Source organism: Diorhabda carinulata, chromosome 7 (assembly GCF_026250575.1).
Source record: "Diorhabda carinulata isolate Delta chromosome 7, icDioCari1.1, whole genome shotgun sequence".
Classification (NCBI taxonomy): Eukaryota; Metazoa; Arthropoda; class Insecta; order Coleoptera; family Chrysomelidae; genus Diorhabda; species Diorhabda carinulata.
In genome coordinates, this window is record NC_079466.1 from 22,954,464 (window position 1) to 22,976,164 (window position 21,701).

The 21,701-nt window shown below is 32.4% G+C and overlaps 2 protein-coding genes across 6 annotated transcripts in view; one reads left to right on the forward strand and one right to left on the reverse strand.

Annotated features, from left to right (window-relative positions):
- LOC130896390 (uncharacterized protein CG43867) overlaps nucleotides 1-21,701 on the reverse strand; it is a 291,476-nt gene that overhangs the window by 137,343 nt on the left and 132,432 nt on the right. The gene's annotated exons all lie outside the window — the stretch shown is intronic.
- On the forward strand, nucleotides 1,480-5,075 carry LOC130896395 (cytochrome P450 6a2-like). Its single transcript, XM_057804445.1, has 5 exons — nucleotides 1,480-1,694; nucleotides 2,256-2,765; nucleotides 3,233-3,857; nucleotides 4,500-4,751; nucleotides 4,827-5,075. Exons 2-5 carry the CDS (start codon nucleotides 2,265-2,267, stop codon nucleotides 4,988-4,990), a joined length of 1,542 nt encoding a protein of 513 aa, XP_057660428.1. The 5' UTR covers nucleotides 1,480-1,694; nucleotides 2,256-2,264; the 3' UTR covers nucleotides 4,991-5,075.

The following is a 21,701-nucleotide window of genomic DNA, read 5'->3' on the forward strand; positions in this document are numbered from 1 at the left end:
GCATGTAAAAAGAGACCTTTTCAACCTTAAAATAGAAAAAAATAAATATCATGTTGAAAATATTGAAAATAAAATGAAACTTGTCTATCTGCATTCGAATTTGACCCCAAACAATATACAATGTATCCCAGAATAAGAAATTGTTACATCATAGTCACAATCAAGTCAACAAGTATGTTTGAGGTCATTTGATACTACTTGGATACAATAATTATCAATAATAACAATTATGAAAAATAAGCAAAAGTGAATTAATCAGTTTTTGGGAGAAATTTAAATTGACAGCACTCGTTATAAATTTATTATCAACATAATTATGTGAGACAATACAAAAGCAAATTATTGAATCTGAGCAAATGGTGGTTGTCCATTTTATTCTTTTGGTTTTTGCACAATGTAATCTCCAACATTATATAGTCCTTTGGAAGATATTTTTGAAGTTTCCTAAATTTTTGTTCAGTAATAACTTTTTCAAATTTTTTTGCGTTATCTTTTGAAATCGGAATTTTGTTTCAAAAGTTCAAATCTTATGATATACCCAATAGTTTCCTTTGGATTCTCTTGCATTGCAACGTTTCCATTCCATAAGTGCATAAACTATGAATTTTTATAGTGTTATTTTGAAAAAAATATTCACTTAAAATTTAACCTTGTATAATTCCTACAAATATTAAATTGGAGGACTAAAATAGGAACTTTAATTTTAAAGCAATTAATATCTTAGCTTTAGCTTCGACTTTTGGTTATGAAGGACCGTCTCGGGCCACCGTGTTTCACTGGTTTTCTGAATACATTGAATACATTCAATATTACACCAACATTTGGCTGTCAAAAAGATTTATTCGCGTGGGATACCGTATGATTTTCAATCGCTTGAAAAAGCTCGTGTCGATTGTTGCAAAGAAATGCTGAAAAATTCAATCGAGATGCTTCAAAACAACGATCGACTGTACGGGCCTTCCAAGACGAGCCATATCCAACAAATTTTGCACACGAAGCACTTCGAACCAAATGGTCGGATGTGTTTTCGGAATAACTAGACATATCGCCACCGTTCCATTAGGGAAACGTAGACTGGTCAATTATGAATGGTACACAAGCATTTGTTTGCCAGAAGTGTTCGAAAAAATTAGGGAACAAACAAACAAAACCATTTTTGAAGAGCCAATCATCGAATTGATGGGTAATTCGTCGTGTGGCATCCAATTATTTCCTGTTATTACCTCAGATCAAAATAAACTGCGTGGTTAACGTTTTTCTACATCTGAAGTAGCGGTTGAAGCACTTAAATCATTTTTTTTTGAAGGTAACTTAATTGGAATCGAATTGGAGGTAACTCAAACTCATGCAAAAGTGTATTGATCTTAATAGAGAATATTTTTAAAAACAATAAAGCCATATCAAATTATAAATATTTGTTTTTTTTGTCTATCTCAAACCTCAAGTAACAACCCTCGTATTTTGTATCACTTTAATGCATTTACTGCATATACTTTACGAAGCTAACAAATATCTTCGATTGACATGGTTTTTGAGAGATAAGAATTTATTTATTGTATGTAATTAATTAAAAACAAGTTAGTTTACTGTGTTTGTTTGTAGAATGAGCAGTATCGATGACAAAAGAAATAAATTAACACTTTACACTTGAACAGAGTTCAAATAAACAGTTTGTGCTTTATTATAATAAACAGGTGATTATTTTTTACATATTCACTTTCTCATTTATACTTTTATTGTTTAATTTCACTTTTATTTTCAATATTCTTAGATAATCCATTAGATTTACATCGTCTATCAATCAGTTTGCTTGAACCCTATCTTAATATGTTATTAGATGTCTTTGTATATATAAATACCAATAATGCTAATATGAAAGACCAAGGAGGAATTTTCAGTTACTTCTACGGGAAAAGATCGTGTAGAGATTTTATTAGAGGAATAGTTTGCAGTATTTGGTAAAAGATAAGTTGATGTTATTCCATGTAGATGTTTGACGATCAAGTATGAGATGTTGTATGCTGGAAATCTCCAATGGAAAGTCTAGAGGAGATATTTTAGAAAAGTTTGATAAGATGTGATAAGTTATTTTCTTAACCAGAGAGAAAATTAGCTTTGTAACATAGAGAATCCGTTGGGTTTGTTTAGAATACTCCTCCAGAGCTGCATTTGGTAGACTGTTGAGAAGCCTGAATATTGTGTTAGAGTTATCTAAGAGAAAAATTGTGATGAATTTATTTTAATTTCATTTTTAGGTATTGAAAATGGATGATATTTCATATGTTACTACTTTTTTAATATTAATAATATCAGTTATATTAATCTACTTGACATGGTTTTATTATGAATCATTTCAATATTGGAAACGGCGAGGTATTCCTTATATTAAACCAATAATAGCACCTTTTGGAAATACTTTGAAAATCTATCAGGGAAAAGCGACGTTCGGTGAAGTTTTCGCAGATGCTTATTTAAATCTAAAAAAAAGAGGTGAACGGCACGGCGGTATGTACTATTTACATTCGCCATTCTACATTCCAGTAGATCCAGATATAATAAAAAAAATTGTCATCAGTGACGCTCATTATTTTGCTAATCACGGGATGTATATAAACCCCGAAGACGATATCCTGTCAGGACATTTGTTTAATATGGAGGATAAAGCTTGGAAAGTTTTGAGAACTCAAACACCATCGATTTTCACTTCGTCTAAGATGAGGAATATGTATCTAACCATGCAGAAAATGGTGGATCCTTTTCTTATGGTACGTGATGAATATTTTTTAAAATAAAATGTTTAATAATCAATTGCCCCATTAGTAAACTTTCACTTAATTTGTATACAGACCGCTTCACATAGTGCAAGACGACGTGTCAGAAATTGTATGCAATTTCTTGCAAGATCAAAACATTGCACGTCAAGTAAACAAACTCCTAGCTTCAAATTTTATTTAATGTTTTGTGACTTGTTCAAAAATGGAAATAACAAAGTGGTGAGTGGATCACTGACACTAAAAAGATCTGCAGCTGCTTTGCTTTTGGAGCCTGATGAACAGTAATATGTTGCATTTAATATTGCAAGTACGAGATCTTGCAAAAATAATCGATCCAGTTGAACTCCATCTGCGCATGCTTCTTATCAAGAAATATTACGTTTTGCACGTTGAATTGCATTATGTCAAGCGGCCTTTAGCTCCTGGAACGTGTCCTGATTGTTAAATTTACCTTTCAGTGGTTAGATAAATATGCAGAAACCCAAGAACCTGTAGATATAAAGAATGTCCTGACTCGTTTCACGACAGATATTATATCAGCATGTGCTTTCGGCATAGATACGAATACCTTAAAAAAAGAAAATGAAGATATTTTGTACCATAGTCGTAAATTTTTCGACTACCAATGGGGTTTATTTAGAAACACTATAGTTGTAGCAATACCAAGACACATTTTGCAAGCGTTTAAATTTAGAATATTCCCTAAAAATACCGAAAAGTACGTGGTGGATATGTTTACGAATATTTACAAATACAGAAAACAGAATGGAGTAAACAGAAATGATTTAATGAATACTTTCATGAGATTAACTGAAAAGAATGAAGATTTGAAAGATTTTACTGGAAAAAATAGAATAGAGCCGCTCGATATGAATCAGTTATCTTCTCATCTGTTTCTATTTTTTTGTGCTGGATTCGAAACTTCTTCCAGCACGCAAACTTTCGCTTTGTACGAGTTAGCAAAAAATCCAAATTGTCAAACTAAATTGAGAAACGAAATCAACAGTGTTCTAGCTAAACACGACAACAAGATGACTTACGATGCCATAATGGAAATGAAATATTTAGAACACTGCATTGATGGTGAGTATGAATAAATATCTATCTTTAGAAACTCTATAACCTTTCAAGTAGAGATAACAACTAAAAGTACAGTATCAAACACTAACCGATGTAGTGGTGGTTATTATCTGGTACAAAACTATATCGAACCATTATGTGGTTCCCTTGGTAATCTATTTTATTAAAAGTTTAATATATAGAAGATCTTGAGGCAATATTTTGAACAGGTGGGTGGAAACTACCAGCAAACTATACACCAAAACTTTCTCCAGCGCTTCATCCAATTTACTAAAGAAAAATCTTATCCAACTCAACCAAAGCTGATCATCGAGTTGATTACTGGACACTGGTATACTTCAAAGCAACTCACGGCATAATACAAGATGCTCGATGTCCAAGATGCAAAGGTGAAAGGGTAAGACCACTCCAGGCATTGTTAAACTGCGCATCTCTTCGGGGTGTTCGATAAGACTTCTTGAGAAAACACATCGAGTTTTCATTATTTGTCTTTCATAGGATCTGGATACAATTGCTGAATTGTCCGGCTCAATCAGAATCAAATTCCATATCAAACAACTAGAGAATTTTGTTCGAAAGATAAAATATAATGTATAATATCAAGGAAATTAATTTAACCTTGTTGTTTTTCAAATTTATTCACAGAAACCCTTAGGATATATCCAATTTTTCCAATCGTTCTAAGACGCTGTAGAGAAGACTACGAAATACTTGATACCGGTTATACTATAGAAAAAGGTACGTACGTTATGGTTACTAATATGGGTATACAAAGAGATCCAGAATATTACCCCAATCCATTACAATTTGATCCTGAGAGATGGACTTACGAAAATAGTTTGAATAGACCTTTTGTCGCTAATCTGCCGTTTGGAGAAGGGCCTAGGATTTGTGTAGGTAAGTACACAATATAAATCGTATAAACGGAAATCAAAGTGATTTTGGTTGTTAATTTAGAACGTTCTTTTACAGGAAAACGTTTCGGTCTTTTGCAAAGCAAATTAGGTATAGCTACGCTCGTCAAAGATTATGAAGTCACTTTAAGCGACAGAACCAAAAAAGGATTTAAATTCGTTTCATCGGAGCTAATTTTGAGAAAAGACGGAGATGTATGGTTACAACTCAAAAAAATTTAACAATTTAATTAATAATAATATACAAGTGATTTATTGATAATTGTAAGATATGATTAAAATTACTCAAAATTGGTATTTTCTAGGATACAAGGTGTTTTATTTCAAAGTACGAAAGTTGTAGTATCCTCTATCTATCCAAAGAGTAAAACTGAGTCAAGGGGGGTTCCTTCTTAACTATATTCTACGCCACTGGCGGATTGTTTGATTTAATATTTCCAATTCTTTTAATTAATTACAAAAAAGGTGTTTTTACTACAAGAACTAGACAGAAACTAAAACTAAAACTTCTTTTCGATAAGTAGTAATGTGAATGGAATCATTGTCGAAATGGTTGGTATTTTGTAATTAATCTTCTCCTCAATGGGTTTAATTTCGCTGTCCCAGTGCAAAACAGTAACATCTCCAAATTTTGAGATATTACTAATTCTGATTAAAGACGCCGAACCATGTCCAAAGCAAAATATTGCCTCAAAATATTACATTTTCATAATTTTATAACATTTGCTTTACTCTTAGTTCATCCTGAGCTAATGGTTTTGATGGGTCACACAATAACAACTCAAAAAAAGCTGTTGCAAACCTTGGGAAAAAGATGCTACAGATATTGTTTGTGGAAGAATCCAAAGCGGATCATAAAAATATGAGATTTAAGTTTATTATTTAACAATCCCGAACGTGTAGTTGAGAGAAAGCTTAACTGGTTTTTCAAATGAAAATCCGGCCCCAAGTTGACAAGTTAAGACTCGAAAATCAAATGTTATTGAAGATGAGACCATTTCTGTACCAGTTCTGGAAGTGGCGCATTCAAATTCAGAAAATCTTTACATTTTAACGGCATATGGGTGATTCCGTTCTAACTGTGATATTCAATGTCCTGTATTGTTTTTTTGTACTAGTCATTAATTAATAATCAATTAATAAAAATTTTGTGTTAATTGAATAATTCTTAAGATATTTAAACATTATTTTTATACAATATAACTTGCCACTTAAAGAAAACTTATACTACATCACTTGAATGTCAGTACCGTGTCATGTCCATTCCTAGAATTTACCGATAAATTATTAATTTTTTTTGTCGTAACAAATGATTTAAACTAATTACCTTATAAATTCTAATGTTTATGATCAAACTGAGGAAAATTGATGCACTTGTTGTTTAATATCTTAAGTTACCATGTCAGTACCGTGTCATGTCCATTCCTAGAATTTACCGATAAATTATTAATTTTTTTTGTCGTAACAAATGATTTAAACTAATTACCTTATAAATTCTAATGTTTATGATCAAACTGAGGAAAATTGATGCACTTGTTGTTTAATATCTTAAGTTACCATGTCAGTACCGTGGATAAATGAGTCAGTACCGTGGAACTCAAAATCCGACATTTGTGTCTTGCTCGTGATACTTTGAAGTTGTAGTAAATTCCTCTTAGAGTTTTATTTTTACAGTAAAATAGATGAATAATATGCATAAAAAAGTTAGAAAAGTTAAATTTTAAAATCTTGAAATTTTGAATACAAAAAATCACAGTTAGAACGGAATCACCCATATAATAATGAAAATCAGAAATATGAGGAACAGGAAGAGGTTAAAACCTATGATAAAGAAATGTATACAGCAAATTATGGCAATGAGGACTATGTTTCTGATGAGATTGATGATTACATACCAGATAAAAATGGTAATAGTATGAAGAAAATGAAAACCTTGAAAATATCGTTCAACAGCAAATATTAGAATTAAAACAAGAACAAGAAGGACCTCAAGATCTAGAAATCCTTGAACTAAGTAGAGGAACCAAAAGAAGATTGAAAAATGATGAATTTGGGCAAGAAATGTAAAAAAATTCAGGTGAAGCTTATCAAACAAAATCAGGTAAACTAAAGCAGGCAAAAACTGTAAAAGAAGTTTGGGAGACAAGTGTTAATTTAAGTGTTATCTGATTTTCTAACGCTTACTGACATTAACAGAAAAAAAGACTTAATCTCAAAGTTAATGGATGAAGTAAAACCAAAATAATCTTGAAAGAAAGATTTGATCAACAGAAATAAAGTAAAAGTTTGTAAAAAGATGTTTACTGATAAATTATGCATTAGCTCAACTTTTTTAACTACGCCATCTACAGGCATTATTGAGTCAGATCTTAGGGGCAAACATTTGAGCCAATCCAAAACAGACCCTCAAATATATAATTGAACATATAAATACATTTGCTAGAATAGAGAGCCACTATTGTAGGTCCGATACTAAAAGAGACTATATCCAATTCTTAGAATCAAACAAGCATACCCAATTCCTCCAGGTATAACTGTTTTAAATAAAGCGAGTTTGTGCTAAGAAAACCTCGTTCCACGTCCATACGTTCTTTTTTTAAAAATTTGAGAACTTCCACTGTTAATGAAGTCGACGAACAATCTGAAGATGATGATGACAAAACTAATTCAACAAATTAAAATCTTGTATACAAAAAAATTGTAGCCTAATCTTATAATTAATAAAAATATATAGTTTTTAACAGTTGTTTCATAAAAAAATCTTGTTATTTTAATCCTTTGCTGTAGGAATACGATTATAAGAATATATTAGTCCTATAAGAATTTAGCACAAATCACAAATGCAAAATCATTTTTTTAGCAACTCGAAGTAGAGTTATTGTAATAATTATTTCAAACTTAATTCTTAGAAATGAATTATGTGTAATATGAAAGCTGAAAATCAAAAACAAAACCTCATGAATGATTCAACCTCCAATATCTAAAAACTGTTGGTTTTGAGATGTGATAGTTTAGCACTAGGACAGCGAATTGTTTGAGGCTTGATAATTTTTCTGAATTTTGAATTTCTGTATGTCCAGTCTCGGTAAGATTAAAGTTTTTCCTTTTTGAATCTCTTTTTGAATGAATAATTTATTAATTGTTAATTTTGATTATCTATTTCAACACACTTGTAGAAATCCTCCACCTTCGGGTATTCTTCTTTCCCCGACTAGGTTTCCTCAAAGAATTAGTGGCTGAAGGTTCACAAACGGTAACGTAAAGTCCTCATAAGGGTAAGTTCTTTATATTTGCGATAAAAAGATGAACCGTCAAAGTCCCGGAATTTAACTGTTTAACGACAAAACCGAATTTACTGTATTTTTACGCCTTTGCGAATCCTACTGACTGCGCCAGATAAATTTTTGAAAAATTCAAATTCGTCTTTTAAAACAAAACTAGAGCTAGACAGAAACTAAAACTGGAAATAACATCTTTAACAATTAACATAAAGATAATTAAACAATTCTGTGTGAAGTGTCATATTATATTTTATATTTGGCAGTAATGATAGTTTTGTGAGAAATACTTAATCCAATAGTCATTAAAAACCATGAACATAATTAATGTTTTAATCCCAGGAAAATCCGATATATTAATTTGAAAAATCATTGAAAGATTTCCAATTTCTGAATATATATTACTAGCGCCCTGTAACAAATCCCCGCTGCTATGCTTCGTAATTCCTACTGTCGAAACATTACTTTCAGTATTTTCAGCACTTTTCCTTTGAAGTTCATAATCGACTCAGATGAAAGTCTGATGAAAAGGGAGAATTAGCTACTGTCTATTCCATATTGAACGTTTCAGTATTCTTAAAATTGCTTATAAGCAGTGGCGTGAGGCTACAAAGAAATTATCCTTTATACAATGCAGAAAAAGTTATATTCTTTCGAAAATACCAAATTAGATATGCTGTTGTCAAATATTTGACATTTTCCAAGAGATAAGTAGCTTTATTATTAAAATATGTTTTAGGAATGTTTTCTGAGGTTTGTGAGAGATGTAATGAAACTTTCAAAACTACGGATGATTTAGAAACGTTCATCGAAAAGACATCTATTCAGATTAAAGCTAAATAATTTATTTCTGAACCGTAAAAACGATTTTAGATTCTTTTCAATACAGGGAATATGGCATCGCACATATTTGTGTAAGATTGTTTTGTATCTTAGTCCTTTTCGATGTTTTTCGCCCTAAATGAAACTGTATAGTCTAAGGATGAACTAATTTTATTCATATCCTGTTCAGTCCGAGTTATACAGACATCGTAATTTAATCCCTGTACAAGTTACAACATGTATAAACATGCGTTCGTATAAAGTGGACAAATAACGTCGTGCACATTATTTTTGGTTTGTAATACACCGTTTCGACATAGTTTTTTTCATATTTTATGACCTCTTGAAAGAAGAAACGGTCACTTTTCAAAAAAGAACTCTCCCAATTTTGAAATGTACGCTACTGTCCTCCAGAGACATTCACGAAATCGACGACAAATCGTCTAGGATGTATATTTTGTACTCCCCAATGGTTCACTTTTTACACTGCTTTTCTGTTTCCTTAGTTATCTTCTGATCGTCTTATTTCATGGTTCGCAAAATCCAAATGTTCAAAAGTTTCCATTCCTCTTATATCTCCTAATATTTTACACGAGTTTTTGTAAATAGAAGGAGCTCTTTGTCCAATGTACTGAAAAAAAACTCGTTAAAAATTCTGTATTTATTTTCTTTATAGCTTCGCCACCAGACGCTAGATTTTGGTAATTATTGAGATATAATTTATATTCATAAATATGATAAAAATTATGTACCGGGTGTCCTATTTACAATGGGATTGTTTTTACTATAGCTCCTATCATATCGAATGAGACATCGAGGAAAACTTGAAAATCAGTTAAGAGTTTGTATATCTACCGCTAGTAGTTTTACAGGAGAAAAAAAAACTAAATAAGAGACATAAAAGGACCAATCATCGGATGTTTCAAAAAGTTATGGGTACTGCCCTTCACACGTGTTCTATCTATTCAAATAAGGTTTGACGATAACTAAAACTTAGTTAAGAAAAAACTCTGATTTGATATTCTTGAAAATACCTTTTCTGCGCCAACATAATAATAATAATTTGCACTTTCGAATAATTTCAATACTAGCAAGATGTAGGAAACACATTTATTTACCGAGATATCCTTAAAAAAAATTTGTAACTTTTTGTCTGGACTTGATTCTAATGTATGAAAGACTTCTTCTTCTTTACCAAAAGTAAAATACTGAGTAGCAGATTTTAAGCGAGACCCTACGATTTGCGAAGACCAGCATCGCAGTGGTCGACCAAATGAGGTGACAACTCCAGATAGGCTGAAGAAAATCCATAAGCGATGCTGAGTGATCGTCGATTGGAAGTTAACAGACATAGTAAGTGCGATACATCGCATATTAACTGAAAATTTGGACATGACAAAGATGGAAACCGCGTTTGCTCATAATGAAACAAAAACAGCGTCATAAAGATGTTTGCTTTGAGAATTTGGGTTCATGAAAAAGGAGAACCTACTCCAAAAAAGGCAAAGATCTGCAAGCAAGGTCATAGCGTCGGTTTTTTGGGATGCGCGTAGGATACTTTCATTGACTATGTTGAAAAAGGAAAAAACTATCAACGGAGAGTATTATGCGAACTTTTTCCAACGTGTGAGCGAAAAAAATCAAGCAAAAAAATGCCGCATTTGGCTAAGAAGAAAGTGTTGTTTTCTCAAGACAATGTACCAGCTCACACTTCCTTAAATCTTCTTAGATCTTAGATCTAAAGCTCTAGCTCTCCATTTGTTTGGTTTCTGTTTTTCTGCTTATTTTGCTCGTCGGTCTGCTTGCATTCTTCCCGCACAATGTCTCCTTTCTCTAACGAATTCTTCGACTTCGTTGGTTTTTTCTGATTCTGTCCATGATGACATTGAATAGTGTAGGGCTAAGACTGCAAGTCTCTCAAAAAAAGTTAGAACTTCTTTTATATTAGCTTCACAAAAACAAAACTTTTACAATTATCAGATAGAAAGTAAGAGTAAGCGTACAAACTCGCTGAAATTTTCATCATCTTCAGATGGAAAACGTTTCAGACAAACCTCGTGTAACCTCACAAATATGACAAAATAAAATAATTGGTATCTTATAATTGAGATCACACAAATAACTATTCAAAAACTCTGGGCGTTATTTAAGAATCTCACTGTATGAAATTGAAAAATATTAACTGAAAATAACGGTTTAAAAAATAACTCATACATGTAAAAATCTTCTGTTTGCACTTTTAAGGTCGAATTATTTAAAAACTTGTCAAGGTAGAGCAGTCTTGCATATTTTAGTAACCTAACGACTGGTTCGCGAATGTTTTGTCATAAATTTCGTCACATCTACGCAGAATTTAAATGAACCCGACCCTAATTTCTTAGCCTAATTAAAGAAGGCACCTTCTATTTAATTTGTTCGCGTAGGTATCTATAAAAGTATTACGTTCGTGTTTTATCACTGTGTCAAAAAAATCGTCGTAAAACTCTTCAACGTTGACAAAAAAAATTGTTATCACCTCGCCTTCTCTGAGTACCCTTTTATTTATGACAGGATGTAGAAAAATGTTCGACTTAAAAGGTTTAATTTCCAGAAGAGCCTGCAGAAGACACCGATTAAAAGTTACGACACAGTTTTTACGATTTTGCACAATAGTTTTTGTAGTAATTGTACACGAACCGAGTTAGAGACTTTAGAGGCAACGTTCGACGTAAATCATTTCGTCTGGACATTGCAAATCGAAAATTGTAAATAGTACAAGGTCGAACTTAAAAAATTAAATTATATTCATATTTAGATAGATATACGACATATATTTAATAATTAGAAAAATACGAAGTGTAATAAACAAAATAGTAAATTAATAAACTATGTATGTCCCAGCCAAAAACAATTTCTCTGTAGCAAGTGAATTGTTTAATGTTGATATCTTTTTACTGTCCCGAGAATTTTTCCTCAAACGTCTAGTATTGATTTCCAGTCATTCAAAGCGTGAAATATAAGTGAAAAAAATCTCCAACTATGCACAGTACTTGTTATCAATCAAGTATTGCCGTGCCGGAAAAGTCGGTTGGAATACAAAATAGAACCATTCCTATAAGGATAACTGTTCGGTGGAAACCGTACCAAGGGCGGTTTTTTGGTGAGTTTGAACAAACGTATAGTAATGATAAAGTGACAGTTGGCAGTAAATATTCTTTGGAGGAACGTTTTTTACACACAAAAAACGAATCAAAGAGCGTAATTCGATGGCGTGACAATCAAATAGAAGCTCCATCTTCCACGGCTACCAAGGGAGCCAAAATAAACCCAAGTCTGGCCCAACAGCGTTTCTAGTATCCGCAGCTCCTGGGGAACCTTATTTTATGGACGACCCTCATATTTTATGCATTTCTCTTAATACAACCATTTTTCTAACCAAGCAGTTACAATACTGAAAACTTATAATAAAAAAACTATTTGATGGAAAGTTTTGAACAAACTTTAGCAGGAAAACTCTCTAAAGTATTTGTTATAAATGAATGACTAAAAATCTGAATATATTATAGGAAATTTTGGTAACCACATGATTTTATTTTCTTATATTTCCATTGCTGCAATGAACTTGTAAATATTTTTGAATGAAGTTTATAATTTAAATTTGACGAATTATTACACATCAGTTCAAACAAAAACTTTTTTGATCATTCAAATCATCGAATTGATGGATCATCAGCCGTAGAGTCCTCATTTGACATCAAATGCTTTCTTCATATTTCGGCAAATCAAAAATAAAATAAACTACGAGGTCACGGTTTTCTACACCTGAAGAAGCGGTTGATAAGTACAAATGTTTTGGGTGTACCTCAATCGGAATGGAAAAATGCTTCGACAATTGGTTTAAACTTTTGTAAAAGTGTATCGATTATAAATATGCGTTTATAATATATTTTGTCAAGTTTGGCATTACCAGTATCTATAATTCAAATTATTCTTAATGACCAATCAAATTTACACCAAAACTTTTAGTTTTTAAAGCATTTTCAATAAAGTGTTTTCTTTTAAATCATCCACTTGAAATTTCATTATATTCAATATAAACTACTAATAAAACAAAGTATATATAAAATTCCTACATTGCAGAGGTGACGTTCATGCGGTCGTAGACCATTCAGGCTGACCCACAGCAGCTGTTGGTAGCCCAATGCGTCAATCAAGTTCCTTCACTTCTAGTGTTACCACAAAGGAGCGATATACATTTTGGGAAACGACGCCGGTAGACTGTTAATGTTTCTTTTCCTTGTTTTATTGTGACACGACATATGTGTTGAGATCAACAAACTTTTTTTTTATCACCAACATTATATTTGATATGTTTTCGTAAATCCCTAACGCGGAGTTTCTTTTCATTCACTTTCACGATTTTATTAAATGAGCGGAAATTCCCATTAAATGATATCAAATTTCGGAATCAAACTAATTTTTACTTTTTGTAAAATTCTCATTTGGTTGAAATTTTGTGTTTTATTCTTCATTCGTCCAGTCTTCCATAGCTCTAAAATACCAGTTACGCACCCACCTTCTAATTTATATGACATCCTGACAGATGCAGAAGACTCAGAAATGTTTGCTCCACAGAACGAATCTAGCTCAGATTACTCAGTTGACAAGGAACCTCAACTTTTTCTCAATAACCTAGTCAGAGGGTCTTTCAAAAGAAGCAGCTCAATTGATAGGTGCAAGGCAAAAACAACTCTTATCATTTGGGATCTCATTTTCCTGGTACAGGCATCGAGAGAGAGAATTTACACTATATTTAATCATAGAAGGCAATCTGGTTTATTGTGATGATGTTTGTTGTCTCACGAAATGTGTTGAAATAGATTTGATTCATCCAAAACTAGCCTCAAAGCAGTCTTGCAGTATAATGGAACTAGGTCATATGGAAAAAAACTCCAATGACGATTCTTGAGAAGATCAAATATCAAGAACAGCAATGGATGGTTTGTGGAGATTTGGAAATACTGACAATGTTGTTGGGTCAACAATCAGGTTGTTTTCTATGTTTGTGGGATAGTAGAGCCTAAGGACAACAATTGACTAGTCACCAAGACACGGTATTGTCTGAAGCAAAGTTGAAAGGAGGAGTTTTTACTGGTCCCTACTCAAAAAAACTTTCGTCTGATCCTCTCTTTCTCGAATCAATTGGAGAAATCAAAGGAGGAGCATGAGAAGAAAAGAAAAAAACGTTTCAATAAGAACAGTAATAGTTAGGTTGATGGGTTTTAATAAATGTCCTCTAGCTTTGTCACTTGCCAACCAAGCTAATGTACTCACTTCAGTACCATTCTATTTCAAACTAATTAGTTTGTCAGATAGAGAGTCATAAACGATACAAAATCGAAACAATTTTTTCATAATACATGGTTTTTCCAAAAAAAACCAGCAACCAATAATTCTTGTTAATACCCCTCATGATGGAGATGGTTAATAATAGTATTAGCCAATCAAAAGACGTTATGTTTTCTGATGAGTACAATTTTCACTTAATGGTTCTGCTAATCGGCAAAAGTGTCAACTAGATGAGAGAACAGCATCCTCAAAAGGTTTGAGCAGGGATTGTTGGGATTCCATTTCAATTGCGGGCAATTTTAACAACGATCATTATTTGGAATTACTCCAAAATGATGTCATTCCAGCTTGGACAAATTTATATCCAGTTCTAGAAAGCACTAAAGCTCAATTAATTGAATGTGATATGATTTCAGCCAGATGGAGCATCACCAATGGAATGTCCGGCGGTACCTTAAAGAAATACTCCGGAATCGACGGATAGGGATGATTTACATTATTAGATTTCCCTTTTCGGTTTCATGTGAAGGGTATTATGTGTAAACTAACTGAAAAGCTAAAAGATAGTTTTATTTAACATGTTAGTGAACATTTTGAACCTTGATATTCATAGTTCTTTCTAGTGGGATATTATTTTTTTTCAATTGAGATGGCTTAGCACAATGAATATTCGCTCTAGCATCTATGATTGTGAGATAAGCTTATCAAATGTTTGAGAAGCAATGCGAGGAAAAATAAACTGGGAATATCGTATTTTTGGTATGCTGCTTCAATTAATCAGAAAGTAATACTCCCAAACAGCACGATATACAGAACCAAGAAGATTTAGTCTCTGTAAATCATGTTAATCCCGATCCTTACATTTTGTATTAAAACTATATGGAATTTCTTAACCAAAGACTGAAATATAGCACAAGAAATGGATTAGTAGCAGTCGCCGTTCTTTGAAATAATCGCTTAAAGTTATATACCCTGTACGTGGTTGAACTATGAATACAATGCAACTACCTAAGTCAGTCAGACTAGTAAAATGCATTTCTTTCTGGCTTATGTCGCCGCAGTAACAAGGAGCTATGCAGAAGTCATTAATCTTGTGTTCATTAGTTAACAGCCGCACAACCATCTGACGGCCACTTTACAATACGTTTGTTTAGTATAATTAGTTCCCAGCATGGTGTGCGAAAGCTTTAGAATTTAGTTAGTCGTTTTATTTCGCTGGATTAAATCTTTTTATTCATTTGCTCCGAGCCGTAGAAAAGACATTCATTACCATATACAGTAGAATTTAAATTAACCGAACCAAACTTATTATTAGATGCATTTCAAATCAGCTCTCAATGAGTATCGATTCATTTTATCATGTTTCTTCGGTAGAGTTCGAGATGTACATTTATATACACTGATTATTCAGCAAATCATTATTAATAATCTTTATTTTGAAAACTCTTATATTTACTCGATGTAATATTAAGGTGTTCTGTTCATAGTTAAACTCAGTCAACTTCATACATGTCACCCTCGTGTAACAATCTGTTTTCATATGTATCATCGGCGCATGATTGACAGTCTCGAAACTATCGATGTAATAAAATTCATCACTAGATACAAGATTTCTTCATCATAATTCTCAATTCAATCCTCTGCAATGAGGAATATTTTTCAGAAAAGGCTCATTCCTCGACTTCGTACACGTTTACCAGTCCTCTCAATTTCTGCGTATTCATTACATTCGTCATCTAATTAAATCCATCTCCACCTCTTCTAACCAACTTGCCCTCTACCCCAGTTTTCGGTTTAGGTCTCCAAATATGTCCTAGCAATCGTATTTTTGGTTTTTTATTCGAATTAAGATCACCGTTTTTTCTTTCTTCAGCACTTGTTTTATTTGCGCATTTGTTTTTCTGTGTAGGTTATTTTGGGCAACATTTGGGCATTTTCCTTTGTCATAATCATTGTCTTTGCTGTCATTACAGCCCTATTATTGCTTTATATATTTACCAATCGCTTATTCATCGATGGAATAAGTTTCTTTACTTGATCTTGTTCGATGTTATCCCATTCTTCAGTGAGCGCCATTGACTGGTGCAAGATTGCTTCATAGGATTTAAGTTAAGGGCCAATCCATAGCGGCAATTTCGGCATCCTATAAATAATTAAAGTTACCACCAACTGAGAGGAAGATGGAGCTTCATCGTTCGTCATTTCAATGAACGTGTTCTCTGACAAATCGTGGATGGGCTCCTCGGTGCACTGGAATCAATTTAAGGCGTTTTAAGCTCTAGATTAGCTACTTTGAATCTTCTTCTGACTGTTCAGTCACTCACAGTCACTCCTCGCGTTTCTCTGCGCCCTTGGTGGGTTTGAACACCACTGAAACGTGCACCATTTCCTTCGACCGCGCCTTCGAGAAAAGTTACCAGTCTCTTGGTAAGGATTTTATACGCTGGAAACAGCAGATTGACTCATACTGATCCCTCCTTGCTGACTCTGGTCTTGTTGCAATAGGGTGACAGCTTGAGTAGCTTCATCACATCCATTTCCATGTAAAAACTCTTGTTTGTTGTTAAAGGGGATGTGTATCACTAATAATGGTGGATCAGATAGTTAGCCTTGTATAAGGATCAGCTACCTCTAATTAGCACTATTGTAAACAAGGATAAAGAGGGTAGTTAAGTTAGGTTAGGTTATTTTGAAGCTACTTCCTAATGAGTTGCGATTGCTGGGGTATCACCTGAGTCGATTTTCTTTATAGCGAGTTTATATGAAACCCATGAAACACTAATATTTTAGATCTTATCCATGAAACAGTATCACACGTTCAATTGAACTTAATGTTCTCACCGTTCGAACACAATATAATTTTAACAATATCTGGTTGTTTGATGGCATGTTGCTTATGGTGACGTGTCTAGAAATGTGTTTTGCATGCATGCCATTACGATATATAAGGTTTTATGAGAATTTAATTATACAAATAATAAACTTCTGGATCGCAATGCTTTCATTATAACAACAGTAAAAACTTTCTATAAATGTTAGTTTTATGGTTTATGCCATATATAACGTACACGCAAATCACGTTATCAACGTTCACAATCACCCGGCCATAAGCAATCGAGTAAATTGTTTGACATAATTTATTTAAATAATAATTTTTTTCACACAAAATTGCCTGAATATAATTGTGAATTCTTGAGTTCAACGTCAAAAAATTAAAGCTGTCAAAAAGCAAAATGTGTTAAAATTATCCTTTTTTCAACGATCTATTTGTTTGTCCAATATATATTTCAAAGAAAAGAACAATGATTTGGTCATTATACATAAATTTTCCATTTTAGAAAACACTCTAAACTCAATTTTCATTTTCATAAACCTTACAATCCAGATAATAGATATGATCTAACTTTCCATAAAATTTATCATACTAGCAATTCCGCAACATCGTAAATATTTCCCAAATCAGTTTTAAAACGATTTTCACACTTTCCAGATGGAAGAAAGTTTGAAGTTATACCTCAACTGTATACTTGTTTGTAGTGAAAAGTTCACAAAGTAATCCTCCCTTTCCGCAAATGTGAATTTGCAAAGATGGAGAAATAACTTTTCACAGTTGGAAAACACTGCACCTGTTTAATTTATTAGCCGGAAAGCAGCTGAGACAATTGAAAAATACCGGAATGTTATTTTCTGAGATCTTATTGACGTGTTTCGCATAACGAAATAGATTGAGCGTGCTTTATATAACTAATTTATTATAAAATAGAAATTAGATTATGTAGTGAGCTGAAGATCCAAATCTTTAACATGGAAAACAAGTGAAAGAAACAGAATTTCCAGTGGTTATCGAAGAATTTGAGATTATGGGTTTGACATTCAAGTGCTAACCGTCAACTAGCCTAAGAAGTTTTGGCAAACAGCTAATTAACAACTCCCCAGAGAGATAACTAAAGTCTTTTTCTCAATTTGATAGGAATATCAAGTTGAAATTGAAATTTGATAAAGTTGAAGACCAAAAATTTTAATTTTGAACCTTTTTGAAAATTTTGTCATATTGGTACATGGTATACGAAGGAATAAGGGAATATGAAGCTTTATAGAATTTAGCTGCTTATCTAAAAGAGCAAGTCAGATCTGAATGGTCTCGAAGAATCCAAGAGTATTAAGAAGACGACGTGCTACACATTTGGACATCATTCAGCCGTTTTCACGAAGAATTTTAATAAACGATGTGCTTACAACAGTACAACAGCATTACAACTGTTAGACTTCAAGCTATACTAAAACTTGACCGCGAGAAAACATCATAATTTTTTTGGGGCATCGAAGTTCATGCTGCATGATGTTCAACGACTTCCTCCTACCTCATTTTTTAGTTATATATTTGCTGCGATTGTCAGTTTAGGTGCTTAGAACTTTTTTCCTTCCAATTTTCTTATTTTGATACATTTAGATCACGTATTAAATGTATGAGCTCATTTTGATCGTTATTTCTGAAGACATGAAACTTACTTTTCGAACATACATCTTAACGTTTGATTAAGATTCTACTAGAAGGAAATAGCGAATAACAGAGTTATGCTTAGGATAAATACAAGCATGAATATACTGAAATCTAGTCCAGGACTTTTTTCTCTCTCCCAAAACGTGCCATTCGAAGGCGTTCTAAGTACTGGTAAGTCTGAATTATGAGAAACAAGTCTTATAGCAAATTTTCACGTGTTTCTCTGGGCTACTGTTGTTCTATTTTTTTTTCTCCGAAGCTGTAATGTAATTCGTTACTAAGATATGCCCAAAGGCCGTTCTAAGTTGACCATCTAGTATATGAAAGAAGCCTTTTCTACATTCTCAGAAACTACATTTACTTTAAAACTTGAATGTGAAATAAATAACAAAATAAAATATTTCTACTACAAAGACAGGATAATCTTGCATAAAATTTTACATCTGCGAAGAAAAAATAAAAGAAAGAACATATTGAAAAGTCCGTATTGGGGCTTCTTGAAATCTTGTATTCGAACTGTGTTATAAAAATTCTGTAGACCACTGTAATTAGCTTAATGATATTTTAATACCGAGACCTTAAAAACACTCATTCTCGATACTTTTTTTTTGTTTTGTTTTGATTCAAAATCCATTATCTAACCCTTTTTTGCTTTATATTTCCCCCGGGAATATACTCTCTTAATTACTTTTCCAGTGCTCTCAGCGCTCGCATGGTTTCCAGTCTCTAAGAACCTAATTGAAAGGGTATTAAACGTATCTGTAAAACGTTTTTGCTGAATTTAATATAGGGATTAAAATTTTGACGTAACCGGAGCCATTTAATGCGCTTTTCTCGAGATGAAATGATTCCACGATATCAGTGGAGTGGACATAATGTACCACGTCCGCTAGAAACAGTAGGGGTTTATTGATATTTCGGCTCCCTTTCAACCACACGATGTTGTTAAGTACTTGAATAACAGGACACACGTACGAAGTTCATTTGAGCGTCAGGAGTTTCTGGAGGAAAATATTTTTCTAATTCTATGAATTGCTCCAACTAAACTGACATGACATTGAACATAAATTGAACAAATCGCTTGTGAAAGTGCAGGAGACATCTCAAAAATTTGATGGTAGAAATTTATAGAAAAAAATTTTTAATCAAACCATGTTTTTGCGGAAAATAACTTCATTCTTGTATATAGAATGTTTATGAAAACAAAAAATGGAAATATCAAGTTTTATAGGGTTTATAGACCAAACGGAAAGAAATTTGAGAGAACTCATAACACACTATATCTCAGAAATCAGAGAAATCTTTTTTTCTGTCGCTAAATTTTTATCGGATTTCGGTGACTCGATTTAGAGATATTTCCAGGAACTAAATTCTTAACTCGTCTTGAAAAACTTAAGACTTTGAAGGGCTGATCTTGAACATAACTGTTTTTATAAAAAAACCTTTCCATAATCTTATCTTACCTCAATTATTTCTATAGAATATGGATAAGATATCCAGGGTGTAATATTTTTCTACTTTATTTATAAGATTTTTATTCGTGGTGTGAATTAATAAATACTGTTTCTCACGATCTTAAATTATTTAAACACTATACACTACACTAATTTAATTCACTTTTCACTATTACTTAACTACTTAAATACTTCGATTACTTGCTATTTCGGTAGGTTCACTATGACTATTTATTATAAGATAGACTGCGCTACGTAAACTCCTTATATATGTATATTATTTTTGAGACCTTTTGATTTGTTTATGTTTCTAAATGTTTTTGATTTTGGGTTTCTTCTATTTCAAAATTAGTTTTTTTCAATATTTTTTTAAAAGAAAAATAAAAATTGACGTTTAGACTGATTTTAAGTCTTTATCAAAATATTTTGATCAAAAATCAAGAACATCTAGAAACATAAACATATCAAAAGGTCTATGAAATAAGAAATCAAGAGAAATATATATATCCCAAAAGAATTCTAGACAATAAAGTAAATAAATAGATCTTCCTCGAAATTATTCAAAAGAAACAATGTAAATAAACCGCCTGCTAAAATAAAAACTTGTATAAAACACAAACATCAAAGGCGGCGCGGTCGTTGAATTTTAGAATTCCATTAAATCCAGACAGGGCCGGCTTCAGAGTGGAGACGCGTTCGTAACAACGGAAAATCGATAAAGTACAAGACTGGTACCAACTGGCCCTTTCTAATTATTTAAAAAATAATCAAGTTCAAGAGTTTTGAGAATAAAGAACTATTATGAAACGATATATATATATGATCACAATATTTCAAGTTTTACTAGAAATTTAATCATAAAACCGTTCCTGTACAAAAGATGTTGATTTCACTTCTTTTAGAGAGGTTATATCTTCTTGCACATTATGTTGGAGTACATTCTCTTGGCACTATCTCATTTCGTGATGTCTTATATGGTTCTATACATTGAATTTGTTATATTTTTATTTTTATGTGATGGAGAACTTTGGAAATTCTAGACTGTCGCGCATCGAAATAATAGAGATCATAAAATTATACAGCGTTTTCAGTATAAATTGAAAATGTTTTGGCAGTGTTTCAATATCGAGCAAATATTTTCAATCCACCAAACTTTTAGACACTTTATAAGTAGAATCGTTGGAAATATATTTATGGGAATTTACATCTTTTATTCATTATTTGGCTTAAGTTTGACAGCAATCGGACTCAACAATGATACAAATATTCTGCAAATGCAACATGAGATGAAAATAAGATCAATCAAGCTCAGATAATTGTTTTACTGACTTCGTACCATTTTTATTTTAGGAAATTTCAGATTAACAACCAACCAAATGCCAGTTTCATGAGTTAATTGTCTGAAACACTCATACAACACACACATTTTCGTCTCCTGTGGTGAACTTTCCTGTCGGTTGCTTCACTGCCTTTACGGACGATATGGTCTGTTTGATGGTCAATGTTTTGTTAAGGCCTAAGTGCTTAAATTTGATCAAATTTTTCACAAA

Bases quoted from the DNA above. Each gene is read 5' to 3' on its own strand.
- LOC130896395 (XM_057804445.1), top strand. From the start codon at position 2,265: ATGGATGATATTTCATATGTTACTACTTTTTTAATATTAATAATATCA. The intron at 3,858-4,499 runs GTGAGTATGAAT...ATTTATTCACAG, and splicing joins TTTAGAACACTGCATTGATG to AAACCCTTAGGATATATCCA. The intron at 4,752-4,826 runs GTAAGTACACAA...GTTCTTTTACAG, and splicing joins AGGGCCTAGGATTTGTGTAG to GAAAACGTTTCGGTCTTTTG.